Raw genomic sequence first — 27,003 nt, 5'->3', positions numbered from 1 at the left:
GCTTCAAGGTGATGAGGAAAAATTTTATTGTTATTTTCTATCCTCTCTCACCCAATCTACTGACTCAGGCCGGCTGAGGTGGGGCAATGCAGCATGTCCTCTTGAGCTTAATGTCTAAGGCAGCTGTCAGGTGCAAGGAGGTCATGTTCCCTTTGTTGGGAGTACTTGCTGCAACCTACAAATTAAAAGTCCAGCCAAGAAAACGTCCTTAACAGGCCAGGCACAAGGTAAGTGCAGAAGGTAGTGGGGAGGATTTGGTGATTGGTGCAGGAAAGTTGAGTTGAGTTGTGCTTCAGTGTGGGGTGGGGTCTCAGGAGGAATCCTGTGGCGGTGGGGAGTCTCCGTGAGGAAGTCCCGTGAAGATTCACTGGTGTTGGGGAAGTAACAAATAGTTACCCGGAAATTAGAAGTGGTTTTAATCTTAACATTTTCTGGGTAACTATTAATGTAAAACAGTCTTAACAATCATACATCTACGACTTCAATCACGTTTCAGATGGTTTCCAGTTCAGGGCAATTAGCCAAGGGAAGTCTGCACTCCGTGCAACCTAACCTGAGAAGGGTGGGGTTGTTCAGCAGATGTTTGGGACACTTCCGCGCCAAGAGCATTGCCCTGCAGCATGCACAATGTGACTAACATCCGGGTCAGAGCTGCGACGCAGCCCCAACTCACAGGCGCTCCCGGAAATTCGTTCCGGCTCCACCCCTCGCGCGTTTTGTCCCGCCCAGCTGTGTCAGGTCCCGCCCCACCCCTCCTCTTGGCCCCGCCCCACCCCTCCTCTTGGCCCCGCCCCAACCCTCCACTTGGCCCCGCCCCACCCCGCTCTGGTTGATTCCGCCTCTCTCCGTCAGGATCCGCCCGACTCTGCGTGCTCCTACCCCGCTAGGATCCGCCCCCACTGAGAGGCCCCGCCCCACAAGGACCCGCCCGCTCTGCGTGGCCCCGCCCCGCTAGGACCCGCCCCCTCTGCGTGGCCCCGCCCCGCTAGGATCCGCCCCCTCTGCGCCACACGGGAGATTGCGCGCTCCAGTCATTCCATTTGTTTGAGTTGAGCCGGAAGTGGTAAAAGTGGAAGGGAAAACGATTAAATTCTAAATGAAGAAATGGAGTTTAATGAAATGGCGCTGAAAAGACAATTGGGAAAGGTGAGAATCAGCTTGTGAGACACCCACGGGTGAGGAGGGGGCGATACCTACCTACCATTTGGAAGGTGAAGAGAGGAGGAAAGGGAAGGAGGGGGTAGCACAATAAACAATCCCGATTTCCCCTCTCACCACTGGTCTGTAAACACAAGGGTGTTTTGATTTTCCCCTTCATAAAAGATGGTATATTTCCTACCGTTTTGTTGTCAACAAAATTCTATAATAGCCACACCACAGACTTGTGATCGGATAAATTCAGAGGGTTAATTTATTTGCACACATAATTAAATGTGTCCGGAGTCAAAGTGGTGTATTCCTTCACAGGGGTTGGCAGGCTGAATTGAAGTTGAATAATTCATTTTCAAAAAAAGCGATTTCCACAATGAGATAGGCACGTGGAAATGAATTGGTCTTGTAGAGGAATGGTTCTGAAGTTCCAGTAGAAACCGTGTAGATTCGAATCTGCAGAGCTCCCTTTCTGTGCTGCTGCTGGATAGATGGGTTATGGAGAACTGGCAGGATGGCGGAGTTAGGCCAGGATGAGATCAGCCCTGATTGAATGGCAGAGCAGACTCGAAGGGCCATTCTGCTCCTATAACTTATGAAATATGACAGATTGAGTCTTGCAGCTCCACAAGGCAATATAACTGGTTTACCCAGATAGAGGTTCATGTCACATGCTCAGCTCTCCACATCACCTTTGACAAAGGACATGTAAACCTTGTCTGGGTCTCCTAGCTTGTCTGAGCTATTGAGAATTAAAGGAAGAGTGCAGAGCTCTTTGACCGAACAGACTAGTGGACTCTGGTTGGTCGATTTGTGTTCTGCAATGCAGATGGCTTTTGAGAGATATTGAAAGTCTTAACTCCATTACAGACAAGGTGGAAGGTGGAGATGCCCATTAAAGGGGGGGGGGAGGGGGGAGAGCGACAGGAGAAGGTGTGTCACTCACAATTATGATTGAAATACTCAAATTGGCAGTGGGGTGGGAGGAGGTAAAATGTAGTCTGGACTTGATATTGTCCCAATTCACCTTGAACTTTTACAGCTGTTTAGCACAGGGCTAAATCGCTGGCTTTGAAAGCAGACCAAGGCAGGCCAGCAGCATGGTTCAATTCCCGAAAACCAGCCTCCCCGAACAGGCGCTGGAATGTGGCGACTAGGGGCTTTTCACAGTAACTTCATTTGAAGCCTACTTGTGACAATAAGCGATTTTCATTTCATTTCAGTACAAATTCCGGGATTTGACCATCGAGGAGCTGAAGAATGTGCATCACAAGTTTCCTGAGCTTAAATTGTCAATGGACACATACAGTAAGCCTTTCAAATTTTGCTGTAGCATTATATGATGGATTCGCACCATTGCATGAATCAATTGAGTTTCTGAATTTGGCAAGTCGTGTACTTTAATTCAGCTTTAACAATGCCTTATGTTGCCATGGGATTTCTTCTAGGCCCAGCTCTCTCAAACATTGTTATTGGGTTCCATGACAAATGGGTCTTTGATGGAATCACATCTAACCTCCTGCTCCTTTCATATTTCCAATATCTGGATGATACGTTTGCTATATTTAAATTGTAGAAACGTGTAATAATTTCCTTGCATGGGTCAATGGGTTCCATCATGCGCTCAAATTCATCTTTGAAATGGAGCAGTCAAATTAACTCTCCTTTCTTGACATACTAGTTGAGAAATCTGCCAGGGGTCTCTATAATCATCTATCACAAGCCTATCTTCACTGTTCAATGCAGGCATTGGGATTCTTACAGTTCTACCCGCGACAAGCTTGACCTTATCAGCGCCTCCTAAATAGGACAAAAGCCATTTGCTTACCATGCAGAAATAGGGCTCATCAATGATATCCTGCAGGATAATGGCTACTCTAATCCCATCATTTCACGGTATATCATGTAATCATGAGCAAGCCTAAGGCCGTCGCTTTCGACCTTAAAAGTGTGCCCAGGCAACCTCCGATTACATTGGAACGGCAATGTATCTCAAAATCTGAACAACAGTGGAAGCTAGCTGTTTCTTCGCACTGCGCTGTATCGTTCTATGTTCTATGTTCTACAGTGCACTCGAAACACAAGGGGCGGGATTCTCCGTTGGCTGTTGCCGAAACGTGATTGGGCGGAGAATAGGTTCCAACGCCAAAATTGCAGCAGATGCCAAATTGACGCACAAATCACAATTCTCCATCACCGCAACAGTGGCGTCAATACGTACTGGAACGCACTTACACAGGGAATGTAACAACGTTGCCATTGGTTCATTTGACAATCATATTAAATCAGTGACCTCTGGTTCTCAGTCTTTCTGCCGATGGGAACAGTTTCCCTCGATCTACCCAGTGCAGACCCCTCATGATTTTGAACACCTTTTATCAAATCTCCTCTCAATCTTCTCTCCTTTTAAAGAGAACAATCCCAACTTCTCCAATCTATCCACATAAGCGGTTATTGGATAGGCACATGGAGCACACCAGAATGACAGGGAGTGGGATAGCTTGATCTTGGTTTCGGACAATGCTCGGCACAACATCGAGGGCTGAAGGGCCTGTTCTGTGCTGTACTGTTCTATGTTCTATACTCCATTTGGGCTTCCGCGATTCCCGCCTCCGATGGGCTGAATTCCCGTGCAATTCACTTGTGCTTTTAAAAATTGTACAGCAGGCGTTATGGCTGATGAGGGAGAGAGAGGAGGTAGGGCACAGGAGCGACTGTGGGCTGCTGTGCTAGACACTGACTGAGCTCACTGGGGTGCGGGGGGGTGATGGGGGAACAGGCTGAATGGCTGGAGTGACCACCCCCAAAGAACTGGGGCAGTGCCCAGGCACGGACCGCCATTGCTGCGACCATCTTGCTGCGCACCCACTGACCACCCACCCTGGCCTCTGGTTCTGCAGAGTGACACGGGCCGTACGGGTGCCCCCCCCCCCCTCCCAAACTGGCCGTCACCCGTCTGCTGCCCACCGAGAGCAACCCACAGCCCCTGCAGGGACTGCGATGCATACCCCTAGAAATGCAGTTGCAGCCGATGGCACCCCTGGCATCAGAGTCAGGTGCCAGGGCCAGCGGCCCCCACGGTGCCGGCCACTGGGGCACGGTGGGGTGGGTGGGGGGTTGGGGGGGGGGCACAGGGGCAGAGCTCGGTGCCAACTGGGGCTACCATGAAACCCAGACGACCTGGCTGGGCACGTGGGTACGCACCACGTTAAATGTCAGCCTATCATCCCCTGCAGACAAAGGATATCGGAATTCAACCACGGTGAGAGGCAGCAGGTCTGGCAGTCCGCCGCCTGTCTATTCCCGCTCCCAGTGGTTGTGTGGTGTGTTTGTTGGGGGGGCGGGGGGGAGAAACAGAGTAGGGGGGATGTAGGGTTACGGCCGTGTTGGATGGGATTTAGTGCCGGGGCACAGTGCTGCCTACTCACCCTGGCCGCCCTGAGGACTTTGTTCAGTTTTTTATGGCACTACTGGCCGGTCCGGATGGTGCTGACTGCCTCTGCCACTTGTGTCTAGGCACTCTGAACGGCGGTGGCTGGCAGTCTCCTTCCCAGGCCGGGGTACAGGGTCATCCTCCTCTCCTCCATGGTGTCCAGGAGGGTCTCCAGCTTGGCGTTTGTGAAACGTGGGACTGCAATGGTGTGTGTGGGGAGTGAACTGTGTATATGCGGTTGCAGCTTGTCAGCCTCCTGAGTGTCAATTGTGAATCCGGCGAATACGACACCGTTTCTCATTGGAATCGATTGTGTTCCACGTGGCTCCTGTGCTAGCCTCTTAACGGTAACAGAATCAGTCCAGCTGCGGCGCCAGTTTTGCTGTCGTGGAAGTCCACGAATTTTAAGTTAACACTTAGTCTCAGAAACAGAGAATCCTGCTCAAGGTATTTGCCACTAACAGAATGTTGCTGTCAAACTAAGAAACGTTCTGCCTATCACACACAAATTATTTATGTAAAAGAATTTCAGTACCAGTGTAATGGTAGCTAGGCCGTACACCCCTAAGATTGGTGGATTGTATCAAACAGCATGTCCCAGCTACTGCTCACAAGAGGCAACGCACAGACCACACCTAACCAGCTCATATCTGCAAAACCCAAAACACAATGTCTAATAATAGATGTGATTCAGCAATTGCTGACTACCCCTCAGTGTGCTAAAAATCATGCTGACAACCAATTAAGATTGTCAGTCAGGTTAGCAGTGTGGTGCATTTACATGTACTGTAAGTTGCACATATTAATACACAGGGCCCTGTTCTTTACAGACAGAAAGAACATGTAGACAGATTGTGCCTGTTTCTGTTAAGCAAAGGAGGAGACCTGTGGCGCAGTGGCAATTGGGAAGATGGTGGAGGGGGAAGGGTTACACAAGTTGGAAACCCCCAGATGGAGCAGTTGATAGCGTTTATTCGAGAGGAGTTCCGCCAGCAGCGAAAAGACATGCGGGAAGATCGGTCGAAGGCCATCGAGGATCGATGGAGGGAGACTAGAAGTGCCTGGAGGCACAGGGGTCGCAGAAATGGAGAAGGTCATGTCCAACGGGTGGTTGCATTGGAGGCGAAGGTGGGTCTCCTCAGGGCAAAGTTAGAGGAGTGGAGAACAGATCCAGAAGGCAGAACTTGAGTATTGTTGGCCTGCCTGTGAAAGGCACGAGTGCCAGGAAATACGTCAAGGATGCTGGCGGGGCTGGTGTTGGACAAGGCTCTAGAGGTGGAGAGGGAGGTGGAGACCACAGGTCCCTAAGGCAGAAGCCGAGGGTGGGGGAGCTGCCATGAGCGGTGGTTGTGAGGCTCCATAAGTTTGTGAAGAATAAGATCCTGCGGTGGGCCAGGGAGAAGCGGAACTGCGAATGGGGGGGGAACAAGGTCCAAATCTATCAGGACATTGGAGCAGAGCTGGCGAAAACATTTCAATACCGAAGGCAGATCCGGTTTGGGGTACTATACCCGGCAAAATTGTGGGTGACTTTTGAAGGCCGTGAGTACTATTTTAAAATCCCAGAGGAGGCCAATGACTTCATCAGAGACCATAACCGTGGGGAGAAGTGAATGTTGGTAAGAGACGGAGGAGCTGGAACAACAGAAATGCGGGTCGTGTGGGGTTGGAGGGTGGGGGGAGCTTTTTCTCGTGTGGGGTGATTCTATTGTGATAGCTTGCTAAAGGGCAATAAGTGTGTAAGGGGGCAACTGCCCCCTTATAGGAGGCAGAATTGGAAGGGGAGGATGGCGGACGGTAGCGGGGAATGGAGGCGCAAGCCTCCGGTAAGGTTCATAACATGGAATGTACGGGGACTGAACGGGACGGTGACAGGGTCTGGGGTCTTTGTGCACTTGAGGAGCTTGAAGTCGGGGGTTGATCTTTCTGCAGGAGACGTATCTTCGGTTGAAAGATCAGGTTCAGTTGGGAAAGGGATGGGGTGGGTCAGGCATTTCTATCAGGGTTTGATTCAAAGCAGCGGGGGGTGGACAATCTGCTGAGGTTTGTAGGTGCCAAGGAAGTGTGGTACCTGGGGGGTGGGGGTGGGGGGCGGGGAGATGCAGGGTGTTAGGGGGGACGTCTGGTGAACGTCTACGTGCCAAATTGGGATGACGTGGGGTTTGTGAAGGAGTTCCTGGGAGGAATTCTGGACCTAAGTCAATGGGTAGGTTGATGGCGAAGGAGCTGGAAGGGTTTATGGAAATGATGGGAATGGTGGATCCGTGGAGGTTTAGGAACCTGGGGGGAGAGGTTCTCCTCGCACGTGTACAAGGTATACTCCAGAATTGACTTTTTTGTGATGCGCGGTGTTGGTGAGGTGGTGGGGGTGGAGTATGTGGGAATCGTGATCTCAGACCATGCGCTGGAGGTTAGACATGGCTTGAGGCAGGAGCAGAGGCCGAGATGGAGGTCCGACATGCGGCTTTTGGTGGACAAGGGGTTCTCTGAGGAAAGTCTGATCGCTGACCGCACCATGTGGAGTTGAATCAGAATAGGAAGGTATCGGCGGCCACATTTTGGGAGCAGTTGAAGGAGGAGGTTTGGGGGGAGGTTATCTCGTTCAAGGCATACAGAGATAGGAAGGAGGAGGGAGGAGTGTGGATGGTTGTTGGATGAGATAATCGAGGTGGACAGGAAATATTCGAGGGCCCCCACCAAGGAGGGTTTGGCGGAGACAAAGAGATTACAGGGGAAGTTTGATAGATTGACGATGGGGAAGGCAGTGGGGCAGCTACGGAGGGCGAGGGGGTGCAGTATAAATATGGAGAGAAGGCGAGCTGGCCACGTCCAGGGAAATTCTGAGAGTACAGGCAGAGAAGGGGTAGGCCATGTCAGAACCGGGGAAGATGAGTTATGAGAAGTTATATAGGGCCGATCCTGGTGGTGAGAAAGGGGATATGGGATGTTTTTTGGATGAGCTGGAATTCCCAAGGCTAGATGAGGAGAGGAAGCAGGCATTGGAGAAGCCACTAGGAGTGAGAGATGATTGATAGCATAAAAGGGATGAAGTCGGGGAAGCCCTGGGGCTGGACGGTTACCCGGCGGAGTTCTATAAGGACTTTGCGACGGAGTTGCCACCACATTTGCTGGCGATATTTAGCGAGGCGCTGGAGAAGGGGGAGCTGTCAGAGACACTGACCCAGACATCAGTCATGCTTATCCTGAAGAAGGGGAAGGATCGATTGGAGTGTGGGTCAAATCACTGTTAAATAGAGATGTGAAAGTAGTGGCCAATTTAATGGCGGGGAGAATGGAAGGATTGTTCTGGGGGTGGCCGCAGAGGACCAAACTGGTTTTGTGAAGGGCAGGCAACTTTCCAGTAACATTAGGCGGTTATTAAATGTGAATATGACCCTGCCAAAGGGATGGGTACAGGATGTCTATGGACATGGAGAAGGCTTTGACCGGGTGGAGTGGTGATACCTGTTTGAGGTTTTGGGAAGGTTTGGGTTTGGGCGAGGTTTGTGGCCTGCTGTACGTGGCCCCGGGGTGAGTGTACGGACAAACAAGATGTGTTCACGATGCTTCGGGTTGCATAGGGGAACCAGGCAGGGGTGTCCGCTGTCACCACTGCTGTTCGCCCTGGCGATAGAGCCCTTGCCGATGGACCTGGGGGGGGGGGGGGGGGGGGGGGTGTCAGGAGAGTGGCAGGAGATTTTGAGGGGAGTAGAGAACACCTGATGTCACTGTATGCAGATGACCTCCTGATGTTTGTGTCGGACCCATTGGAGAGTATTGGGAGAATTTTGGACATACTAGAGAGGTTCAGGGCCTTCTCGGGGGTATAAGCTGAACGTCGGAAAGAGGGAGCTATTTCCGGTGAATGCGGCAGGCCAGGGAGCCAATCTCGGGGTATTGCCAGTTAGGGTAACCAGGGACAGGTTTAGATATTTGGGGGGTTTAGGTGAGGGGGGAGTGGGCGCCGATACGCAAATGGAACCTGTCAAAGATGGTGGAGGACATTTGGGAGGACTTCAGGCGATGGGACACTTTACACCTGACACTAGTGGGGAGGGTCCAGGTGGTACAAATTAACGTTCTGCCAAGGTTCCTGTTTGTATTCCAGACCGTCCCGATCTTCATTCCAAAGGCCTTTTTCCGGTAACTGGATGCAGCTATTTTGGAGTTTATATGGACGGGGAAGGTACCAAGGGTGAAGAGGGCCCTGCTGCAGAGGCAGAAAGGGGTGGTTGGCATTCACAAATCTGTTGAACTGTTATTGGGCGACAAATGCAGAGAAGGTGCCAAGGAGAGGGGTTAGAATGGGTTAGGATGGAGGAGTCCTGTAGTGGGTCCAGCCTGAGGGCCATGGTCACGGCCGAGCTTCCGTGGAGGAGGTACACGGGGAGCCTAGTGATCCAGTCCACGATTACAGTGTGGACTTTAGAATGGAGGGCATGTCGGTGCTAACACCACCGTGTGGGAACCATGGGTTTAAGCCGGGGGAGACAGATAGCTTGTATAGGAGTTGGAGAGAGTTGAGGCTGGTGAGAGAAAGGGATTTCTATCTGGAGGAAAGGTTTGCAAGTCTGGAAGAGCTGCGGGAGAGGGCGGAGCTTCCGAAGGAAGTGAATGTGGATATATGCAAGTGAGGGACTTTGAATAGAAGGAATGCAGAGGGTTCCACAAGCTGCTGTCGTATACCTTATTGGAGTAGTTGCTGTTCCTGGATGTGGAAAGGGAGGAGAGGATTGGGGATATATATGGGTGGCTGGGGGAGCAGAGGGGAGCGCAGGTGGTGAGGATTAAAGAGAAATGGGAGGAGGAGCTGGTGAGGGGGGGGAAGAGATGGGATGTGGAGTAAGGTGATGTGTAGGGTGAATTCAACCTCATGTGCGAGAATGAGCAAAAAGGGGGAAAAACCTGCACAAACTGTGATGAGGTGTGGAGAATATTCTTATGTTTTTGTACCTTTGAATATGTTTGGAATAAAATACATTAAAAAATAAATAAATTTGATGTTTTCCCTGACAATTCGTATTCTTGTAAATTATCTTGATGAGTGCATAAGGAAAAGATTTGCCAAAAGTGTCTATAATTTTTCAGCATTATGGAAGAAATTTCTGCACAACCAGTACTGGATGATGAGCTTTCTGATAATTTGGCAACAGTGGAAGAGCTTTGAAAGATCGTGGCAATGTAGAGCTGGGTGTTGCTGTCTTTTTTATTGATGTTGATGAATGGCAACATTTAGATGAGAAATAGGAAAACTATGGGAAATAGAAAAGGATGTTTAATCTCTCTTGTTCTCTGGTATTGAGTTAGGTGGTAAGTGGTGACCATGCCACTGGGCCAGGGAAGAGAAAATTCAGCTTGGCTTCTTCGCTCCTGATTGCACTGCACTGACCCCTGCTGGAAAAAGCATGTGTGTGTATGTCAGGTTAAAAAAAGGATTGCATTTGCTGTTGATGAAATGAAAATGAATGAAAATCGCTTATTGTCACAAGTAGGCTTCAAATGAAGTTACTGTGAAAAGCCCCGAGTCGCCACATTCCGGTGCCTGTTCGGGGAGGCCGGTACAGGAAAATGTTTTCCAACTGTTGAATAGGATGTTGGGGGAGATCCAGTTAGAGACTAATAATATTTTGTTTAAAGTAGATAAAGGTTGAGATTCAAGATGCCTGCTTTTGGAATAAAGCCACAGGATTGGAACAAACAAAAACAAAATTTTCTCAAAGTTCAAAAAGATAAAGTTTATATTATGTATCTTATACTCTGAGATTCATGGTACATATGAGGTCTTGTGAATTTATGAATTTACAGACAAACTGTGGTTGAAGATACCACACTCTAGTAAATGACAGGTGGAACCAAGACAAAATCCATGGACTTCTCAAAGATGTCACCCAGATGTCAGTAAACACCAATTGAATCTATTTTGTCTCCTGAGGGATTCTCACCTTCAAAGATCTTGCCTTAGAATTCTCTCCAAAAGATGCTCCCACCCAGACAGCTTTAATGATGGCCCGCCTCACAGGGTTTCAATCCCGCCTTCTGAGATTCCTTCTCCCTGGATTCCTGAGTATATTTAAACACCAGCTCACAAAAGAAGGGAAGTCTTGCTACAGCTATACATGCATTGGTGAGACTCAACTATGTATGGCTTTGGTCTGTCTTAAAGAGGGACATACGCATTGCAAGCAGTTTAGAGTAGGTTCATGTGGCTGATACCTGGGTAGAAAGGTTGATCTTTTGAAGAAAGGTTGGTCTTTTGAAGAAAGGTTGGTCTTTTGAAGAAAGGTTGGTCTTTTGAAGAAAGGTTGGTCTTTGAAGAACGGTTGGGCCTATGCTCATTGGAGTTTGGAAGAATGATGGTGATCTTATTGAAATCTATAGGATTTTGAGGGGAGTTAACAGGGTAGATCATAGAATTTACAGTGCAGAAGTAGGCCGTGCGGCCCATCGAGGCTGCACCAGCTCTTGGAAAGAGCACCCTACCCAAGGTCAACACCTCCACCCTATCCCCATAACCCAGTAACCCCACCCAACACTAAGGGCAATTTTGGACACTAAGGGCAATTTATCATGGCCAATCCACCTAACCTGCACATCTTTGGACTGTGGGAGGAAACCGGAGCACCCGGAGGAAACCCACGCACACACGGGGAGGATGTGCAGACTCCGCACAGACAGTGACCCAAGCCGGAATCGAACCTGGGACCCTGGAGCTGTGAAGCAATTGTGCTGTCCACAATGCTACCGTGCTGCCCCACGATGATGGGAGGATGTTTCCTCTTGGATTCTAGAACTAGAGAAGCACAGTTTAAAAATAAGTGGTCTCCCAGTTAAGACCAGAGAAGAGCAGGAATTTATTTTCTCAGCAGGGTAGTTAGTTTTTGGAATTATCTTCCCCAGAAAGCAATGAAAGCTGGCTGGGTTATTGAATATATTCAGTACAGAATTAGACAGATTTTATTTATCGATAAGGCAATTTAGAGTTATGGAAAACTCGCTGAAAAAATGAGTTAGGCCACAATCAGATCAGCCATTATCTTAATTATGGCGGAGTAGGCTTTATGGGCTGAATGGCCTACTCCTCCTATTTCTCATGTTGTAAAGTAAGGAGTGTGATGGAATACTTTCAACTTGTCTCGATGAGTACAACTCCAATAACACTCCAGAAACTCCACACCATCTCTAGGTAAAACAGCCCACTTCATCATCCCGTCCACCAGCAGTGTACAGTCCCAGCAGTGTGTACCATCTACGATATGCACCTCACCAAGCCCCCTCTGAAATCACCCTCCAAAATTGTGACCTCTACCACCTGTAAAGTCAAGAGCAGTAGACACATGGGAAGGTGGCCATTTATCTGTCACAGTTTCGGCCACTCGATCTGTGAATGTCTTGCTGTAATTTTATGCTCTTTTCCACCCCCCCCCCCCCCCCCCCCCATTCTAATTGTTGCACTACTGATCTTAAGTATCATTGGCAAACTTTGATTTATTGTGTTACTTGGGTTGTTGATCCATAATCATAGAATCTCTACAGTGCAGGAGGCCATTCAGCCCATCAAACCTGCACCAACTCTCTGAAAGAGCACTCTACCCAAGCCCATTCCCCTGCCCTATCTCAATAACCCCTTAACCTAACCCACGCATCTTTGGACACAAAGAGGAAACTTCGCATGGCCAATCCACCTAACCTGCACATCTTTGGACTGTGGGAGGAAACCAGAGCACCCGGAGGAAACCCACGCAGACACTGAGAGAACATGCAGACTCCACGTAGACAGTCACCCAAGGCTGGAATTGAACCCACGTCCCTGGTGCTGTGAGGCAGCAGTGCTAACCACTGTGCCACCCCTGACATTTCCTCCTTTGAGGAAAGGTTAAATAGACTGGGCCTTTCATTCTTCCAAACTCCAGAGACTAGAGGTGATCGCGTTCAAATATAAAAATTCTTATACGGCCGGACAGGTTAGATGCAGGAAGGGTGCCTTCTGTAGTTGGGGGTTACAGGATCAAGGGGGGCAGTCTCAGAATAAGGGGTAGGCCATTTAGGACTGAGATGAGGAGGAATGTCTTCACTCAGAGGGTGGTAAATCTTTGGAATTCTCTACCCCAGAGTCATGTGGAGGTGCAGTCATTGAGTATGTTGAGGACTGAGATGAAGCGCAGCACGGCGGTGCAGTGGGTAGCACTGCAGTCTCACGGCTCCCAGGTCCCAGGTTTGATCCCGGCTCTGGGTCACTGTCCATGTAGAGTTTGCCCATTCTCCCTGTGTTTGCGAGGGTTTCACCCCCACAACACAAAGATGTGCAAGGTAGGTGGATTGGCCTCGCTAAATTGCCCCTTAATTGGAAAAAATGAATGGGATACTCTAAATTTTAAAAACAAGTCTGAGATGAATACATTTCTACATGTTAACATTAAGGGATTTTTTTAATGGGGATAATGCAGGAAAATGGTGTTGAAGTAGAAGATCAGCCTCTTGTTGGGTGGGGAAGTGGCTGGAAGGGCTGGGTGGCTGCCTCCTACTTATTCGCTGGGTGTCTCAAAGCATTTCACAGCCAATAAAATACTTTTGAAGTGTAATTGCTGTTGTAATGTAGGAAACACACAGCCAATCTGTGCATAGCAAACTTCTCCAAACTGCAATGTGATGATGATGATCCGTAAGTCTGTTTCTGTTATGCTATCTGAAGGATAACTGTAGGCCAGGAAACTGGGATCACTTTACCCCCCTCTCCTTCAAGATAATGACCAGGACTTTTACAAAACGGCTACATGGAACCTCAAAAGATGCCAAGTTAAGAGTGCAACGCTCCCGTGGTGCTGCACGAGGAGTGTCAGCCAAGACCTGTGTGCTCCGGTCTCTGCAGTGGGATTTGAGCCAGCTGAAACAATAACCCTGCAAGGCTTTAATGCCCATGGGGGAGGAGAGGAGGAAATCGGGCAATTTTCTTTTTTAAAAGGCAAACCTACCCAGACCGGTGCACTGGTCAAACACATTTTGGAACTGTGACCTGTCAGATATACTTTTAATCTAAGTCTCTTTGAATGTAATTTGTGAATAAGCAGCCAAAGCTTATGATGCAAGTATAAGTGTGAACCACTCTTCAGTGAATATTTTGCACACTAATCCAGTCGAATTCCTGCAGCCGAATGGGACTAAAGATTTTTGTTCAAATTGCAGCTTTCAGCGATGGCTCTCAGAAAGATCTACTGAGCCTAATTGGAACCATTCCTATTAGATACCAAGGTAAGCTCCGTTCCCCATGTTAACATCAGAGTAAGTCAGAGAGCAGAATTGTTCTTTTAATATGTACCACTGTCTGCTTTTCCATATTTAAGAAGATGTGATGTGAAAATTTCACATTGTTATCATTGTTTTACTGAAATCCTAATGCAGTAACGACTTGGGCAAGGTACTATGGGGGTGGGTTGATGGGGGCAGTATGGAAGCCCGTGAACCATTCCCAGCAAAAACACATTCAGAAAAGGAAATTTGAGGGGCGCGAGCTAGTTCAGACTACCTGTAATAAAACTCTTAGTCTCCCAGTACAGGTGCTAATATAACTTTGATGTGGCATCACAATCATTTAGTCACAAGGTTGAATTGATGCATGTTTTATAACTGCACTATAACCTAAAATAAAACCATAGACCATAAGATATAGGTGCAGTATTAGGCCATTCGACCCATTGTGGCTGTTCTGCCATTCGATCATGGCTGATAAATTTCTCATCCCCATTCTCTTGTCTTCACCCCGTAATCCCTGATCCCCTTAATAATCAAGAACCTGTCTATCTCTGTCTTAAAGACACTCCAATGATTTGGTCTTCACAGCCTTTTGTGGCAATGAGTTCCACAGATTCACCATCCTCTGGCTGAAGAAATTCCTCCTCATCTCAATTTTAAAGGATAGTCCCTTCAGTCGGAGGCTGTGCCCTCTGGTGCTAGTCTCTCCTACTAGTGGAAATATCTTCACGTCACTCTATCTAGAACTCAGTTTCCTATAAGTTTCAATGAGATCCCCCTTCATCCTAGACTCCAATGAGTACAGACCCAGAGTCCTCAACTGCTCCTCTTATGACAACGCCCTTCATTCCCGGGACCATTCTTGTGAACCTCCTCTGGACCCTTTCCAAGGCTAGCGCATCCTTCGATACGGGGCCTAAAACTGCTCTCAATATTTCAAATGGCATCTGACCAGAGCCTTATACAGCCTCAGCAATACATCCTTGCTCTTATATTGTAGTCCTTTCAACATGAATGCTAACATTGCATTGCCTTCCTAACTACTAACTGAACTTCAGTGTTAACCTTAAGAGAATTCTGAACTAGGATTCCCATGTTCCTTTGTGCTTCAGATTTCAGAAACCTTTCCCTGTTTAGAAAATAATCTATACCTCTTCTTCCTACCAAGTGCATAACTTCACACTTTTCCACATTGTATTCCATCTGCCACTTTGCCCACTCTCCTAGCCTGTCCACGTCCTTCTGCAACCTCCTCGATTCCTTAACACTACCTGTCCCTCGACATATATTTGTATCATCTGCAAACCTAGCAACAATTTCCAGATCATTAATGTATATTATGAATAGTTGTGTCCTGACAGTGACCCCTGCAGAACGCCACTGGTCAACAGCTTCCATCCTGAAAATGACCCCTTTATCCTCGCTCGCTGCCTTCTGTCAGTCAACCAATCCTCTATCCATGGCAGTACCTTCCCCTAACACCATGGGCTCTTTTATCTTATTTTAGCAACCTCCTGTACAACACCTTGTCAAAGACCTTCTGGTAATCCAAATAGATCACGTCCACTGGCTCTCCTTTGTCTAACTTCCTCGTTATCTCTTCAAAAAATTCTAACGTATTTGTCAGGCATGACCTCCCCTTGACGAAGCTATGTTGACTCAGCACTGTTACCATGCACTTCCTAGTACCCTGCAATCTCATCCTTAGTAATGGACTCTAAAAGCATATCAACGACCAAAGTCAGGCTAACCAGCCTATAATTTTCTGTCTTCTGCCTCCCTCCCTTTATCTTGGGACTTTGTCCTTTTTGTTTGTGTATTCATGATTATTTATCACAATCTGAATGGCGATCGTGTGATATATTGCATTATTAAGATGCCAATTTAGGGGTTCACTTCCTTAGTAAAAAGATAACAGTGGGAAATCCAATCTCGATCAGTGCCTGAGGATATAGATAGTGCTGCAGATGTTGTGCATTAATAATTTGTTGCTTGCGATATCATAGCCGCATTATATACATTCTTGGAAAACTGATATTTACTTGGCTTGAATTGAACCAATTTTCCGGCTGGCTGGCACTGATTGGAGCAGGGCGCCAAAAGAAAATGTTAGCAATTTCGATTTCAGGTGAGAGGCTGCCTCAGTCTGAACACCACTTCATATTAGAAGTGCCCCTCCTGGACCACCTCCTCCCAGGCCACCCCCTAACCTCCCGTCCCCAGTACCGCTGGTACTGGCCTGAAGTGTGATCCCGGAACTTGAACTCAGGCATGGCACTGCAGTACCTCTTCTGGCCACTGCAGCACTGTGCTTGCAAGGATTGGAGAGCTGTCACCCAATCTGATTGGCTGACAGCTCTCCAAGGCGGGATTTCTAATCAATACTCAATTGAGTAAAAAATAGCGGTAGGCCTGTCAGAGTACTGCTGACTCTCAGGATGACATGTGCCAAGTGCTCACCAGCCTGAGAATTCAGGCCCGTGTCTCAGCTTTCTTTTGACTGTTAAGGAAATCTTGAGGTTAAAAAGGTTTATTTGTTAACTCTGCAGCTTGTGTGCTGAAATAAATTTCCGATCTCTTTTTTCTTTCCTTTGTTATCCAGGACATTCCTATAACATTCCCATTCAAATATGGATTCTTGACTCTCATCCTTTTGGTCCTCCTTTGTGCTTCCTAAGACCGACTTCGAACATGATCATTCGTGAGGGGAAACATGTGGATGCTCAAGGACGCCTTTATTTACCATACCTGCAACACTGGAGTCATGTAAGAAACCAGAGAGAGAATCAGCATCATACAAAAGTAAAACTGGGAAACTTTGGCACATGAGTGGTGTCTGTTAGCAGGGACCAGGGCCATGAACGTAGAGTGCCAGTCTTCAGATTTAGCAATATGGTATTCAATGTAGCACAGAATGCGGGGAACTCTGTGTCTGCAGAGACTCATGACAGGGATGTCTTTGGTCTACAAAGAATCAGTGGCATTTAATGTTGATCTTCAGGCTCTGGCTTGTATTAACTGCTGAATTGTAGGTGGTGACAGCAGTTGTATGCATGCCCTTCGATGTGATGTGCTTTGGATTAGGTAAGATGGAGATTGATGGCATGACTTCTCAATGAGAAACTCCTGAACCTGACTGTTTCATCCAGCAAGTTTCCCAATAATGTAAAACATGAGATGATAAGTCATAGAACAGAGAACATACAGTGCAGAAGGAGGCCATTCGGCCCATCGAGCCTGCACCGACCCACTTTAGCCCTCATTTCCATCCTATCCCGTAACCCAATAACCCTCCTAACCTTTTTGGTCACCAAGGGCAATTTATTATGGCCAATCCACCTAACCTGCACGTCTTTGGACTGTGGGAGGAAACCGGAGCACCCGGAGGAAACCCACGCAGACACGGGGAGAACGTGTAGACTCCGCACAGACAGTGACCCAGCAGGGAATCAAACCTGGGACCCTGGAGCTGTGAAGCAACTGTGCTTTTGTCTAATTGGTACAAGTTCCTCATTAAATCAAATCCTTATCAGTGATTCCTTTCGAGGCCCTGTCCTTCTCACTGTGGATGTTGGAACTTGGAATGAGTCACTTTACTTTTCAAACAAAGGATAGCGTGGTAAAGGCTTACAAGTGACAGAATATTACATAGAGTGAGTATAACACGAGTTCATAGCAATTAGCACTGTTTAAAATGTATACATACTATTGAATAATAATGATCTAAAGAATTGTACTATTTTGAATTAATCACATACTGTTACAAAGTTTATATTGATAATACAAATTTTAAATATAATTGCTTCTTAACACTTATGAACTAAACTAATGTAAGGAACATCGGTTTTCCTCCCTTGCACCCACAATCTCCTGTAAACCGCTTTTCTGCTGATCACAAATGCGAACAGCCCAGTCAATCTTGAAGGCTTCAGACTCCTGCGGTGATTTATAAGAGGGGCCCCCTTCAAACATTCTTTGTGACCAGCTCATCCACTGTTGGCTTATTTGTTTAAAATCCCAAGATGCACTGTTATGTCAAGTGAAGCTTAGGAATTGTCACCAAGATGCAAAAACCTCAACAGTCCACTTCAAGTTTAGTCTGAATTATAATATTCATCACTACACTAAACTAAAATTACTTTTCCCTACACTGCCAGGATATGGCAGCAGACAGGCTGGCCTGTGTCTCCTGCGATCAAGACATCTATCTGCCCTTATTACTGCACACGATATGTGATGTGACCTGAAGAAAAGATAAGTTAGCTATATTGTCTCTAAAAATGTGCATTCACTGATTTTTTTAAAACTCTATAGCCAAAAACAGATGTCACTGGTTTGCTAAACGAAATGATGGCAGAGTTTGAGAAAACGCCACCTTTATACACAAAGCCCGCGACCGATGAGCTGTCCTTGGCAGAGCTCAACAACTATGTGGCTGCTATTTCTTCAGGTTTGTGAATTCTTTACACTAGGACATGAAAAGATTTAGAACCAGAGGACAATTCTTTTAGAACCTACAGTCGGCCCTTTCACAAGGAAAATCTATCTAGCTCCCTCCTGAATTTGGGACACGCTCCATAGAATCCCTACAGTGCAGAAAGAGTCCATTTGGCCCATTGAGTCTGCACCGACCCTCTGAAAGAGTACCTTACCCCGGCTCGCAACCCCACCTAATCCGGACACTAAGGGTCAATTATGTCATGGTCAATCCACCTAACCTGCAATCTTTGGACTGTGGGAGGAAACCGGAGCACCCGGATGAAACCACGCAGACACTGGGAGAAAATGCGAACTCCACGCAAACAGTTGCCCAAGGCGGATATTGAACCCGGATCCCTGGCACTCTGAGGCAGCATTGCTAATCACCGAGCCACTTCCCATTTGTGTGAACTTTCACAACTCTGTCAGTGAAGGGTAGAAGGTAATATAGGAGTTTGTTGTTGTTGTTTTGTTCCTGCACTTAGTGGTTTAGGCAGACTTTCAAGTGTCTCCATAGCTAGTTATTCCTGGAACAGGTCACGAGTTTGTTGCCAGAGGCAACAGGTATCTGCCCCACTCTTACCACCTGCCATTGAAAGGATTTTGAAGGTTCATACTCGACTTGTTTGGCTGCATTATGGCCAACTGTGGCCATCAAGTCCTGGGGTGGGACTCGAACCCAGAGCTTACGGCTCAGAGGAGGGGCACTACCCACTGCACCACAAGACCTCTTGGAGAAATAAGTGTTGAGAGGAGCAACGGGATATTTGGAAAAGATCAGAGCAACAGTACTGTTAATTGCATCAAATGGGGTTAAGTATATACACTTGGAGTACACTGATGTGGTTTGAGTTAGGAGGTATATGTTTGTAGTGTTTCGCACTGTGAATAAATCTGTTCCAAGTAAAGACTGGTCTAGTTTCTTCCTTCACCAACCTGACATCAGGATCATAGTCCCATAAGAGAATATCTTTCAGTGTTCCAACAGTAAGAAGACAGTCAGAGAGGAATAGTAGGCTCTAAAAGATACAACTGGGCTGGAAATGAAATCAAAGATGAAGCTAACTTGTTTGCCCCAAGTGTTCACTGGAGAGTTCCCGTACCGGCCTCCCTGAACAGGCGCAGGAATGTGGTGACTAAGGGCTTTTCACAATAACTTCATTGAAGCTTACTTGTGACAATAAGCAATTATTATTATTAGAGGATATGAGTTGTATGTCTTCCCTAAATGATATGCGTCCAAAATCTGATCCCTGGGGAGTAGCCCATTCAGTACTTGCCCGGTCCCCAATACTGCCATTTCCTACCCTTGAGCCAATTTTGTATCTATTCCTAACTTTATCCTGAATCCTCGCAATTTTAAACTTTTTTAAAATAGATTTTGAGTACCCAATTATTTACTTTTTCCAATTAAGGGGCAATTTAGCATGGCCAATCCACCTAACCAGCGCACATCTTTGAGTTGTGGGGGTGAAACCCACGCAGACATGGGGAGAATGTGCAAACTCCACAGGGACAGTGACCCAGGACCGGGATTCGAACCCGGGTCTTCCGCGCCGTAGTCCCAGTGCTAACCACTACGCCACGTGCCGCCCCAGGTTTAAACTTTAATGGTCTTTCATCCTTTACTTTGCAATTTGTTTCCTATACATAAAGTTACGTACACCCGTAGGGTTCCTCTATATTCCACAGAGGACTAGCTGTGATAATCTAGTAAACAGCAGTCAACATGGACTCTGAAGGAAATATCCAGCCTGACCAACAGCCTTGACCTTTTTCAAGGAAGCAACTTGCCAAGTGGACTATGAAAAGCATGTCATTATTCGACCTTGATTTATATTTTTTTAAAGCTGTGGAGATTCTGGTGGGGAAAAAAAACTAGAAAGTGGCTGAAGTGAGGGTATGGTATGTGCTTGCTTGAAGGATCGGGGCGGGGCTAGTGTTTGAACCTCCACTGTTCCAATTTGTATCAATGATTCAAATTTAGAAGCAAAATGCAAATTGGTCAGACTTGCAGATGGCATCAAATGAGGAAAAGCTTCAAAATATGTAAAGTAAATGGGCAGATGAAATTTAACCTGGACATACATGGGTCCAAAGATGTGCGGATTAGGTGGATTGGCAATCCTAAATAGCCCCTTAATGTTCAGGGATGTACATGTTAGGTTATGGGATTACGGGGATAGGGCGAGGTGGACACTCGTCAATGGGTAGAGAGCTCATTCGAAGGGTCGGTACAGACTCAGTGGCCTAATGGCCTCCTGCACTCTATGATTCTATGAAATGTTAGGTACTGAACAAAAAGGAGAAAAATGGTTGGCGTGAATACTATTAAATTTTTACTGAGGGTGAACTGAATAGGGTAGAGGGATATTAAAATGTGCAAACCGCAATTAGAGCCAATAGAATGTGGAACTACAGATCACAAGTTGGGGCAAAGTCAGGCTCCAGGTGCTGTGACCAGCAAGAAATACAAATTCTTGTGGTGGGGTGGGGGGGCGGGTGGGGGGGGATGTTCAAGGGAAGAACTGAGACTGATCCCTAACAACGGCCAATTGGGAAACAAAGAATAACTGGAGAAACCTCCATGGCTTGAATGTCTCTATGGTAGGCCACCAGCAAGGAAGTTGAAAGTTGCAGAAACCACCACTTCGGGAGCTGGGTGGTAGTTTATTCCAGGGATGAAGGATAACGCTCGAAGGATTAGAAAAGTTGGTAAGGAGCTGTGAAGATGAACTAGTCAGAAAATACTCTTCAAGTAGTCCTGACCTTGGTAGTGGGACGGTGAGATCTAGATAATAGCATAGTGTGTTTAGGAACATTTATGTTTATTATGAGGTGGAGTAAAGTTAGGGATTGGTGAAGTTAGTGGCAAAGAGGAAACCATTAAATGCTGTTGAAGTCACCAAGAATAAGGAATCACTCAGTAGAGAGACTATGTGAGGATAGCAAGGAGATCACATGAGTGCTTAGCAACTGTAAGTGATAGGGATCATACAGTGTGGATGATTGAACAAAGAGAAGGTTCTGGAACAAGAGAAAGGTGAATCAACAATCAGCATACTGACTGATGTAGGGTAAAAATGTTACCAGCTCTACCACAAGGAAGGACCAGATCAACTTCAACTCTATTGACTCCCAAGAGTTGCATAATCCATTGAGGCAGGTGGTGATTTTGTGTGGCAAGGCTCCTGGCCTCCAGTGTGGAGATTTCTTCATTGCCATTCTGATTTACCTCACCAACAGCATGGCTCCAGTCTGGGTAAATTGGCTCATCTGTTTTGACATGAAGAATGATTACTTGGATAATGCATCAGAACATATAATGATAATCAGATACTGATAATTGTGAAACTCGTACCCAACAGTTGTCAGTGCCTACAGGAAAGGAGGGGATAAAATGATAAGAGAAAAAGAAAGAGGAAGTGTTAGCTTGTCTTTTAAAAACAGTAATGCAAGAGAATGATATAATTCTAATCTTCACATACAGATCTCTCTGATGTCAGCCTTCAGCCAAAAATGGACGCTCAACATTTTGGAAAGGTTACAGTGCTTGGTGGTGGTGATTTGGGAATGGCATGCGCCATGAGCATCTTAGCAAAGGTAAAGCCATTAAACTGAACACAAGTCAAAGACAATCATCAAGGAATATAAAAATAGATTGTAAACCACTGCTCTCGTCCTTCTATCTGGCAAAGGTAGCGGGTGTGGAAAGTGCATCTTGTAAATTGTCACACTGCTGCCATTGCATCAGTGCTGGAGGGGGTGAATGTTGAAGGCGTTGGTCTGGTTTGTGCCAAGTTTCTTGAGTGTTGTTGGAGCTGCACTTGTGTATCCATCAAACACCTGACTTTGTGCCTTGTCAATGTTGGACAGCCTTTGGAGAGCCAGAAGCTGAATTACATGCCTTAGAATTCCCAGACACTGATCTGCTTTTGCAGGCACAGTCCAGTTCAGTTTCTGGTCAATGGTAGTCCCAAGGATGTTGCTAGTGGGGGATTCAGTAATGATAATGCATTGTACTTGTTTTTTTAAAAATATATTTTATTCAAAATTTTGTGGCCAAACATAACAGTACATAGTTTTTCTTTTGAACAACAACAAAGCGATATAAATAACCGTGGCCAAATTTAAACAAATAAATAATATATAAACAAAAACAAAACTGAGTGGCAACTGCCTTGTCAAAAATAGTTACTCTCCAAAGATACAATCCAATATACATTACCTATAACAAGTGTCTATACATATACAATGACATCCCTGAGAGTCCGTCCGCCCCCCCCCCCCCCTCCCCCCGGGTTGCTGCTGTTGTGTTCTTCTTTTCCATTCCCTCTATCTTTATGTGAGGTAGTCGACGAACGGTTGCCACCGCCTGGTGAACCCTTGAGCCGAACCCCTTAATACGAACTTGATCCGTTGTAACTTTATAAACCCTGCCATGTCGTTTATCCAGGTCTCCACACCCAGGGGTTTGGCTTCCTTCCACATTAACAATATCCTGCGCCGGGCTACTAGGGACGCAAAGGCCAGAACATCAGCCTCTCTCGCCTCCTGCACTCCCGGCTCTTCTGCAACCCCGAATATAGCCAACCCCCAGCTTGGTTCGACCCGGACCCCCACCACCTTCGAAAGCACCTTTGCCACCCCCACCCAGAACCCCTGTAGTGCCGGGCATGACCAGAACATGTGGGTGTGATTCGCTGGGCTTCTCGAGCATCTCCCACACCTATCCTCTACCCCAAAAAATTTACTGAGCCGTGCTCCAGTCATATGCGCCCTGTGTAGAACCTTGAATTGTATCAGGCTTAACCTGGCACACGAGGACGATGAGTTTACCCTACGTAGGGCATCAGCCCACAGCCCCTCCTCAATCTCCTCCCCCAGCTCCTCTTCCCATTTCCCTTTCAGCTCATCTACCATGATCACTCCCTCGTCCCTCATTTCCCTATATATGTCCGACACCTTACCATCCCCCACCCATGTCTCTGAGATCACTCTATCCCGCACCTCCTGCGTCGGGAGCTGCGGGAATTCCCTCACCTGTTGCCTCGCGAAAGCCCTCAGTTGCATATATCGAAATGCATTCCCTTGGGGCAACCCATATTTTTCCGTCAGCGCAATCAGACTTGCAAACGTCCCATCTACGAACAGATCTCTCAATTGTACTACCCCAGCTCTTTGCCATGCTCCAAATCCCCCATCCATTCTCCCCGGAACAAACCTATGGTTATTTCTTATCGGGGACCGCACCGAGGCTCCCGTCTTTCCCCTATGCCGTCTCCACTGCCCCCAAATTTTCAATGTAGCCACCACCACCGGGCTTGTGGCGTATTTCTTCGGTGAGAACGGCAACGGTGCCGTCACCATTGCTTGTAGGCTAGTCCCCCTGCAGGACACCCTCTCCAATCTCTTCCACGCCACTCCCTCCCCCTCTCCCATCCACTTACACACCATTGAAACATTGGCGGCCCAGTAATAGTCGTTTAGGCTCGGTAGTGCCAACCCCCCCCCCCTGTCCCTACTACGCTGCAAAAATCCCCTCCTCACTCTCGGGGTCTTCCCGGCCCACACAAAACTCATAATACTCTTCTTGATTCTCTTGAAAAAAAGCCTTCGTGACCACCACCGGGAGGCACTGAAACACAAAAAGGAATCTCGGGAGGACCACCATTTTAACCGCCTGCACCCTACCTGCCAGTGACAGGGACACCATGTCCCATCTCTTAAAGTCCTCCTCCATCTGTTCCACCAACCGCGTTAAATTAAGCCTATGTAATGTACCCCAATTCTTGGCTATCTGGATCCCCAAGTACCGGAAGTCCCTTGTTACCTTCCTCAACGGTAAATCCTCTATTTCCCTGCTCTGCTCCCCTGGATGCACCACGAACAACTCACTTTTCCCCATGTTCAATTTATACCCTGAAAAATCCCCAAACTCCAAGTATCCGCATTATCTCTGGCATCCCCTCCGCCGGGTCCGCCACATACAACAACAAATCATCCGCATACAGAGATACCCGGTGTTCTTCTCCTCCCCTGAGTACTCCCCTCCACTTCCTGGAACCCCTCAATGCTATGGCCAGGGGCTCAATCGCCAATACAAACAATAACGGGGACAGAGGACATCCCTGCCTCGTCCCTCTATGGAGCCGAAAATAATCAGACCCCCGTCCATTCGTGACCACGCTCGCCATCGGGGTCCTATACAGCAACTGTACCCATCTGATATACCCATCTCCAAAGCCAAATCTCCTCAGCACCTCCCACAAATAATCCCACTCCACTCTATCAAATGCTTTCTCGGCATCCATCGCCACCACTATCTCCGCTTCCCCCTCTGGTGGGGGCATCATCATTACCCCTAGCAGCCTCCGTATATTTGTATTTAGCTGTCTCCCCTTCACAAACCCAGTTTGGTCCTCATGAACCACCCCCGGGACACAATCCTCTATCCTCGTTGCCATTACCTTGGCCAGAATCTTAGCATCCACATTCAGGAGGGAAATGGGCCTATAGGACCCGCAGTGCAGCGGGTCTTTTTCCTTCTTTAGGAGGAGCGATATCGTTGCCTCTGACATAGTGGGGGGCAGCTGCCCCCTTTCCCTCGCCTCATTAAAGGTTCTCATCAGTAGTGGGGCGAGCAAGTCCAAATATTTCTTATAGAATTCAACTGGGAATCCGTCTGGTCCCGGGGCCTTTCCCGCCTGCATACTTCCAATCCCTTTCACTACTTCCTCCGTCTCAATCTGTGCTCCCAGTCCCGCCCTCTCCTGCTCCTCCACCTTAGGAAATTCCAGCTGATCCAGAAAGCACATAATTCTCTCCTTCCCATCCGGGGGCTGAGCTTCATATAATCTTTCATAAAATGCCTTGAACACTCCATTCACTCTCTCCGCTCCCCGCTCCATCTCTCCCTCCTCATCTCTCACACCCCCTATCTCCCTCGCTGCTCCCCTTTTCCTCAGTTGGTGGGCCAGCAACCTGCTCGCCTTCTCCCCATATTCGTACTGTACACCCTGTACCTTCCTCCATTGTGCCTCTGCATTACCCGTAGTCAACAAGTCAAATTCTACATGTAGCCTTTGCCTTTCCCTGTACAGTCCCTCCTCCGGTGCCTCCGCATATTGTCTGTCCACCCTCAAAAGTTCTTTCAACAACCGCTCCCTTTCCCTACCCTCCTGCTTTCCTTTATGTGCCCTGATAGATATCAGCTCCCCTCTAACCACAGCCTTCAACGCCTCCCAGACCACTCCCACCTGAACCTCCCCATTGTCATTGAGTTCCAAGTACCTTTCAATACACCCCCTCACCCTTAAACACACCCCCTCATCTGCCAATAATCCCATGTCCATTCTCCAGGGTGGGTGCTGTTCTTTTTCCTCCCCTATCTCCAGGTCCACCCAATGTGGAGCGTGGTCCGAAATAGCTATAGCCGTGTACTCCGTCCCCGTCACCTTCGGGATCAGTGCCCTTCCCAAAACAAAAAATTCTATCCGTGAATAGACTTTGTGGACATAGGAGAAAAACGAAAACTCCTTACTCCTGGGTCTACTAAATCTCCAGGGGTCTACTCCTCCCATCTGCTCCATAAAGTCCTTGAGCACCCTAGCTGCAGCCAGCCTCCTTCCGGTCCTGGACCTCGATCTGTCCAGCCCTGGGTCCAGCACCGTATTAAAATCTCCACCCATTACCAACTTTCTCTAGAGCCGGGATGCGTCCCAACATACGCCTCATAAAATTGGCATCATCCCAGTTCAGGGCATATACGTTCACTAAAACCACCGCCTCCCTTTGCAATCTGCCACTCACCATCACGTATCTGCCGCCACTATGGTCTTTGCCTCAAACATTACCCGCTTCCCCACTAATATAGCCACCCCCCTGTTTTTTGCGTCTAGCCCCGAATGAAACACCTGCCCCACCCATCCTTTGCGAAGTCTGACCTGGTCTATCAGTTTCAGATACGTCTCCTGCAGCATAACCACATCTGCCTTAAGTTTTTTTAGGTGTGCAAGTACCCGTGCCCTCTTAATCGGCCCGTTCAGCCCTCTCACATTCCACGTGATCAGCCGGGTTGGGGGGCTCTTTACCCCCCCCTCCCTTGTCGACTAGCCATCTATCTCCTTTTTCAATCCAGCTCCTCTCCCGGTTCCCACGTAGCCGTATCTCCCCCCAACGGCGCCCTCCCGCCCCGACTACCCCACCCCATACCAGCTCCCCCTTCTCCCCAGCAGCAGCAGCAACCCAGTTAACCCCCTCCCCCGCTAGATCCCTTTCTAGCGTAATTGCACCCCCATGTTGCTCCCAGAAGTCAGCAAACTGTGGCCGACCTCGGCTTCCCCCCGTGACCTAGGCCCCCACTGTGCGAGGCCCCCTCCTTTCTGCTTCCCTGTTCCCGCCATGATTACCATAGCGCGGGAACAAAGCCCGCGCTTTCCATTTGGCCCCGCCCCCAATGGCCGGCGCCCCCAGCTCCCCATCCTCCCTCTCCCCCCCCCCCCCCCCTCCCCCACGACATGGGGAAGAGAGAAAAGTTACAGGGTTGCAGGATTAACAACTTGGGAAATCATCTCTTCCCCCATTTCCCCCCCCCTTCACCCCACGTAATCACCCCACCACTTTGTCCCAAACGTTCTTTTTCTAGCCCGCTTATTCCAGTTTCTCCTCGACAATAAATGTCCACGCCTCTTCTG

General features: G+C 47.9%; 1 protein-coding gene across 1 annotated transcript in view; it reads left to right on the top strand.

Annotated features, from left to right (window-relative positions):
* Window positions 1-989: 989 nt before the first annotated feature.
* The window catches only part of uevld (UEV and lactate/malate dehyrogenase domains), a 57,290-nt gene continuing 31,276 nt past the window's right edge, over window positions 990-27,003 (top strand). Inside the window, exons 1-6 of the mRNA XM_072518997.1 lie at window positions 990-1,146; window positions 2,373-2,457; window positions 13,763-13,828; window positions 16,431-16,594; window positions 18,143-18,278; window positions 21,798-21,910. Of these exons, the coding sequence (XP_072375098.1) occupies window positions 1,105-1,146; window positions 2,373-2,457; window positions 13,763-13,828; window positions 16,431-16,594; window positions 18,143-18,278; window positions 21,798-21,910 (606 nt within the window). The 5' untranslated portion in view covers window positions 990-1,104. The remainder of the gene's footprint in view (window positions 1,147-2,372; window positions 2,458-13,762; window positions 13,829-16,430; window positions 16,595-18,142; window positions 18,279-21,797; window positions 21,911-27,003) is intronic.

The sequence above is a fragment of the Scyliorhinus torazame genome, chromosome 10 (assembly GCF_047496885.1).
Source record: "Scyliorhinus torazame isolate Kashiwa2021f chromosome 10, sScyTor2.1, whole genome shotgun sequence".
Taxonomy (NCBI): domain Eukaryota; kingdom Metazoa; phylum Chordata; class Chondrichthyes; order Carcharhiniformes; family Scyliorhinidae; genus Scyliorhinus; species Scyliorhinus torazame.
The sequence above is the reverse complement of the archived record's forward strand: the minus strand, read 5'-3'. Positions and strand labels throughout refer to the sequence as shown.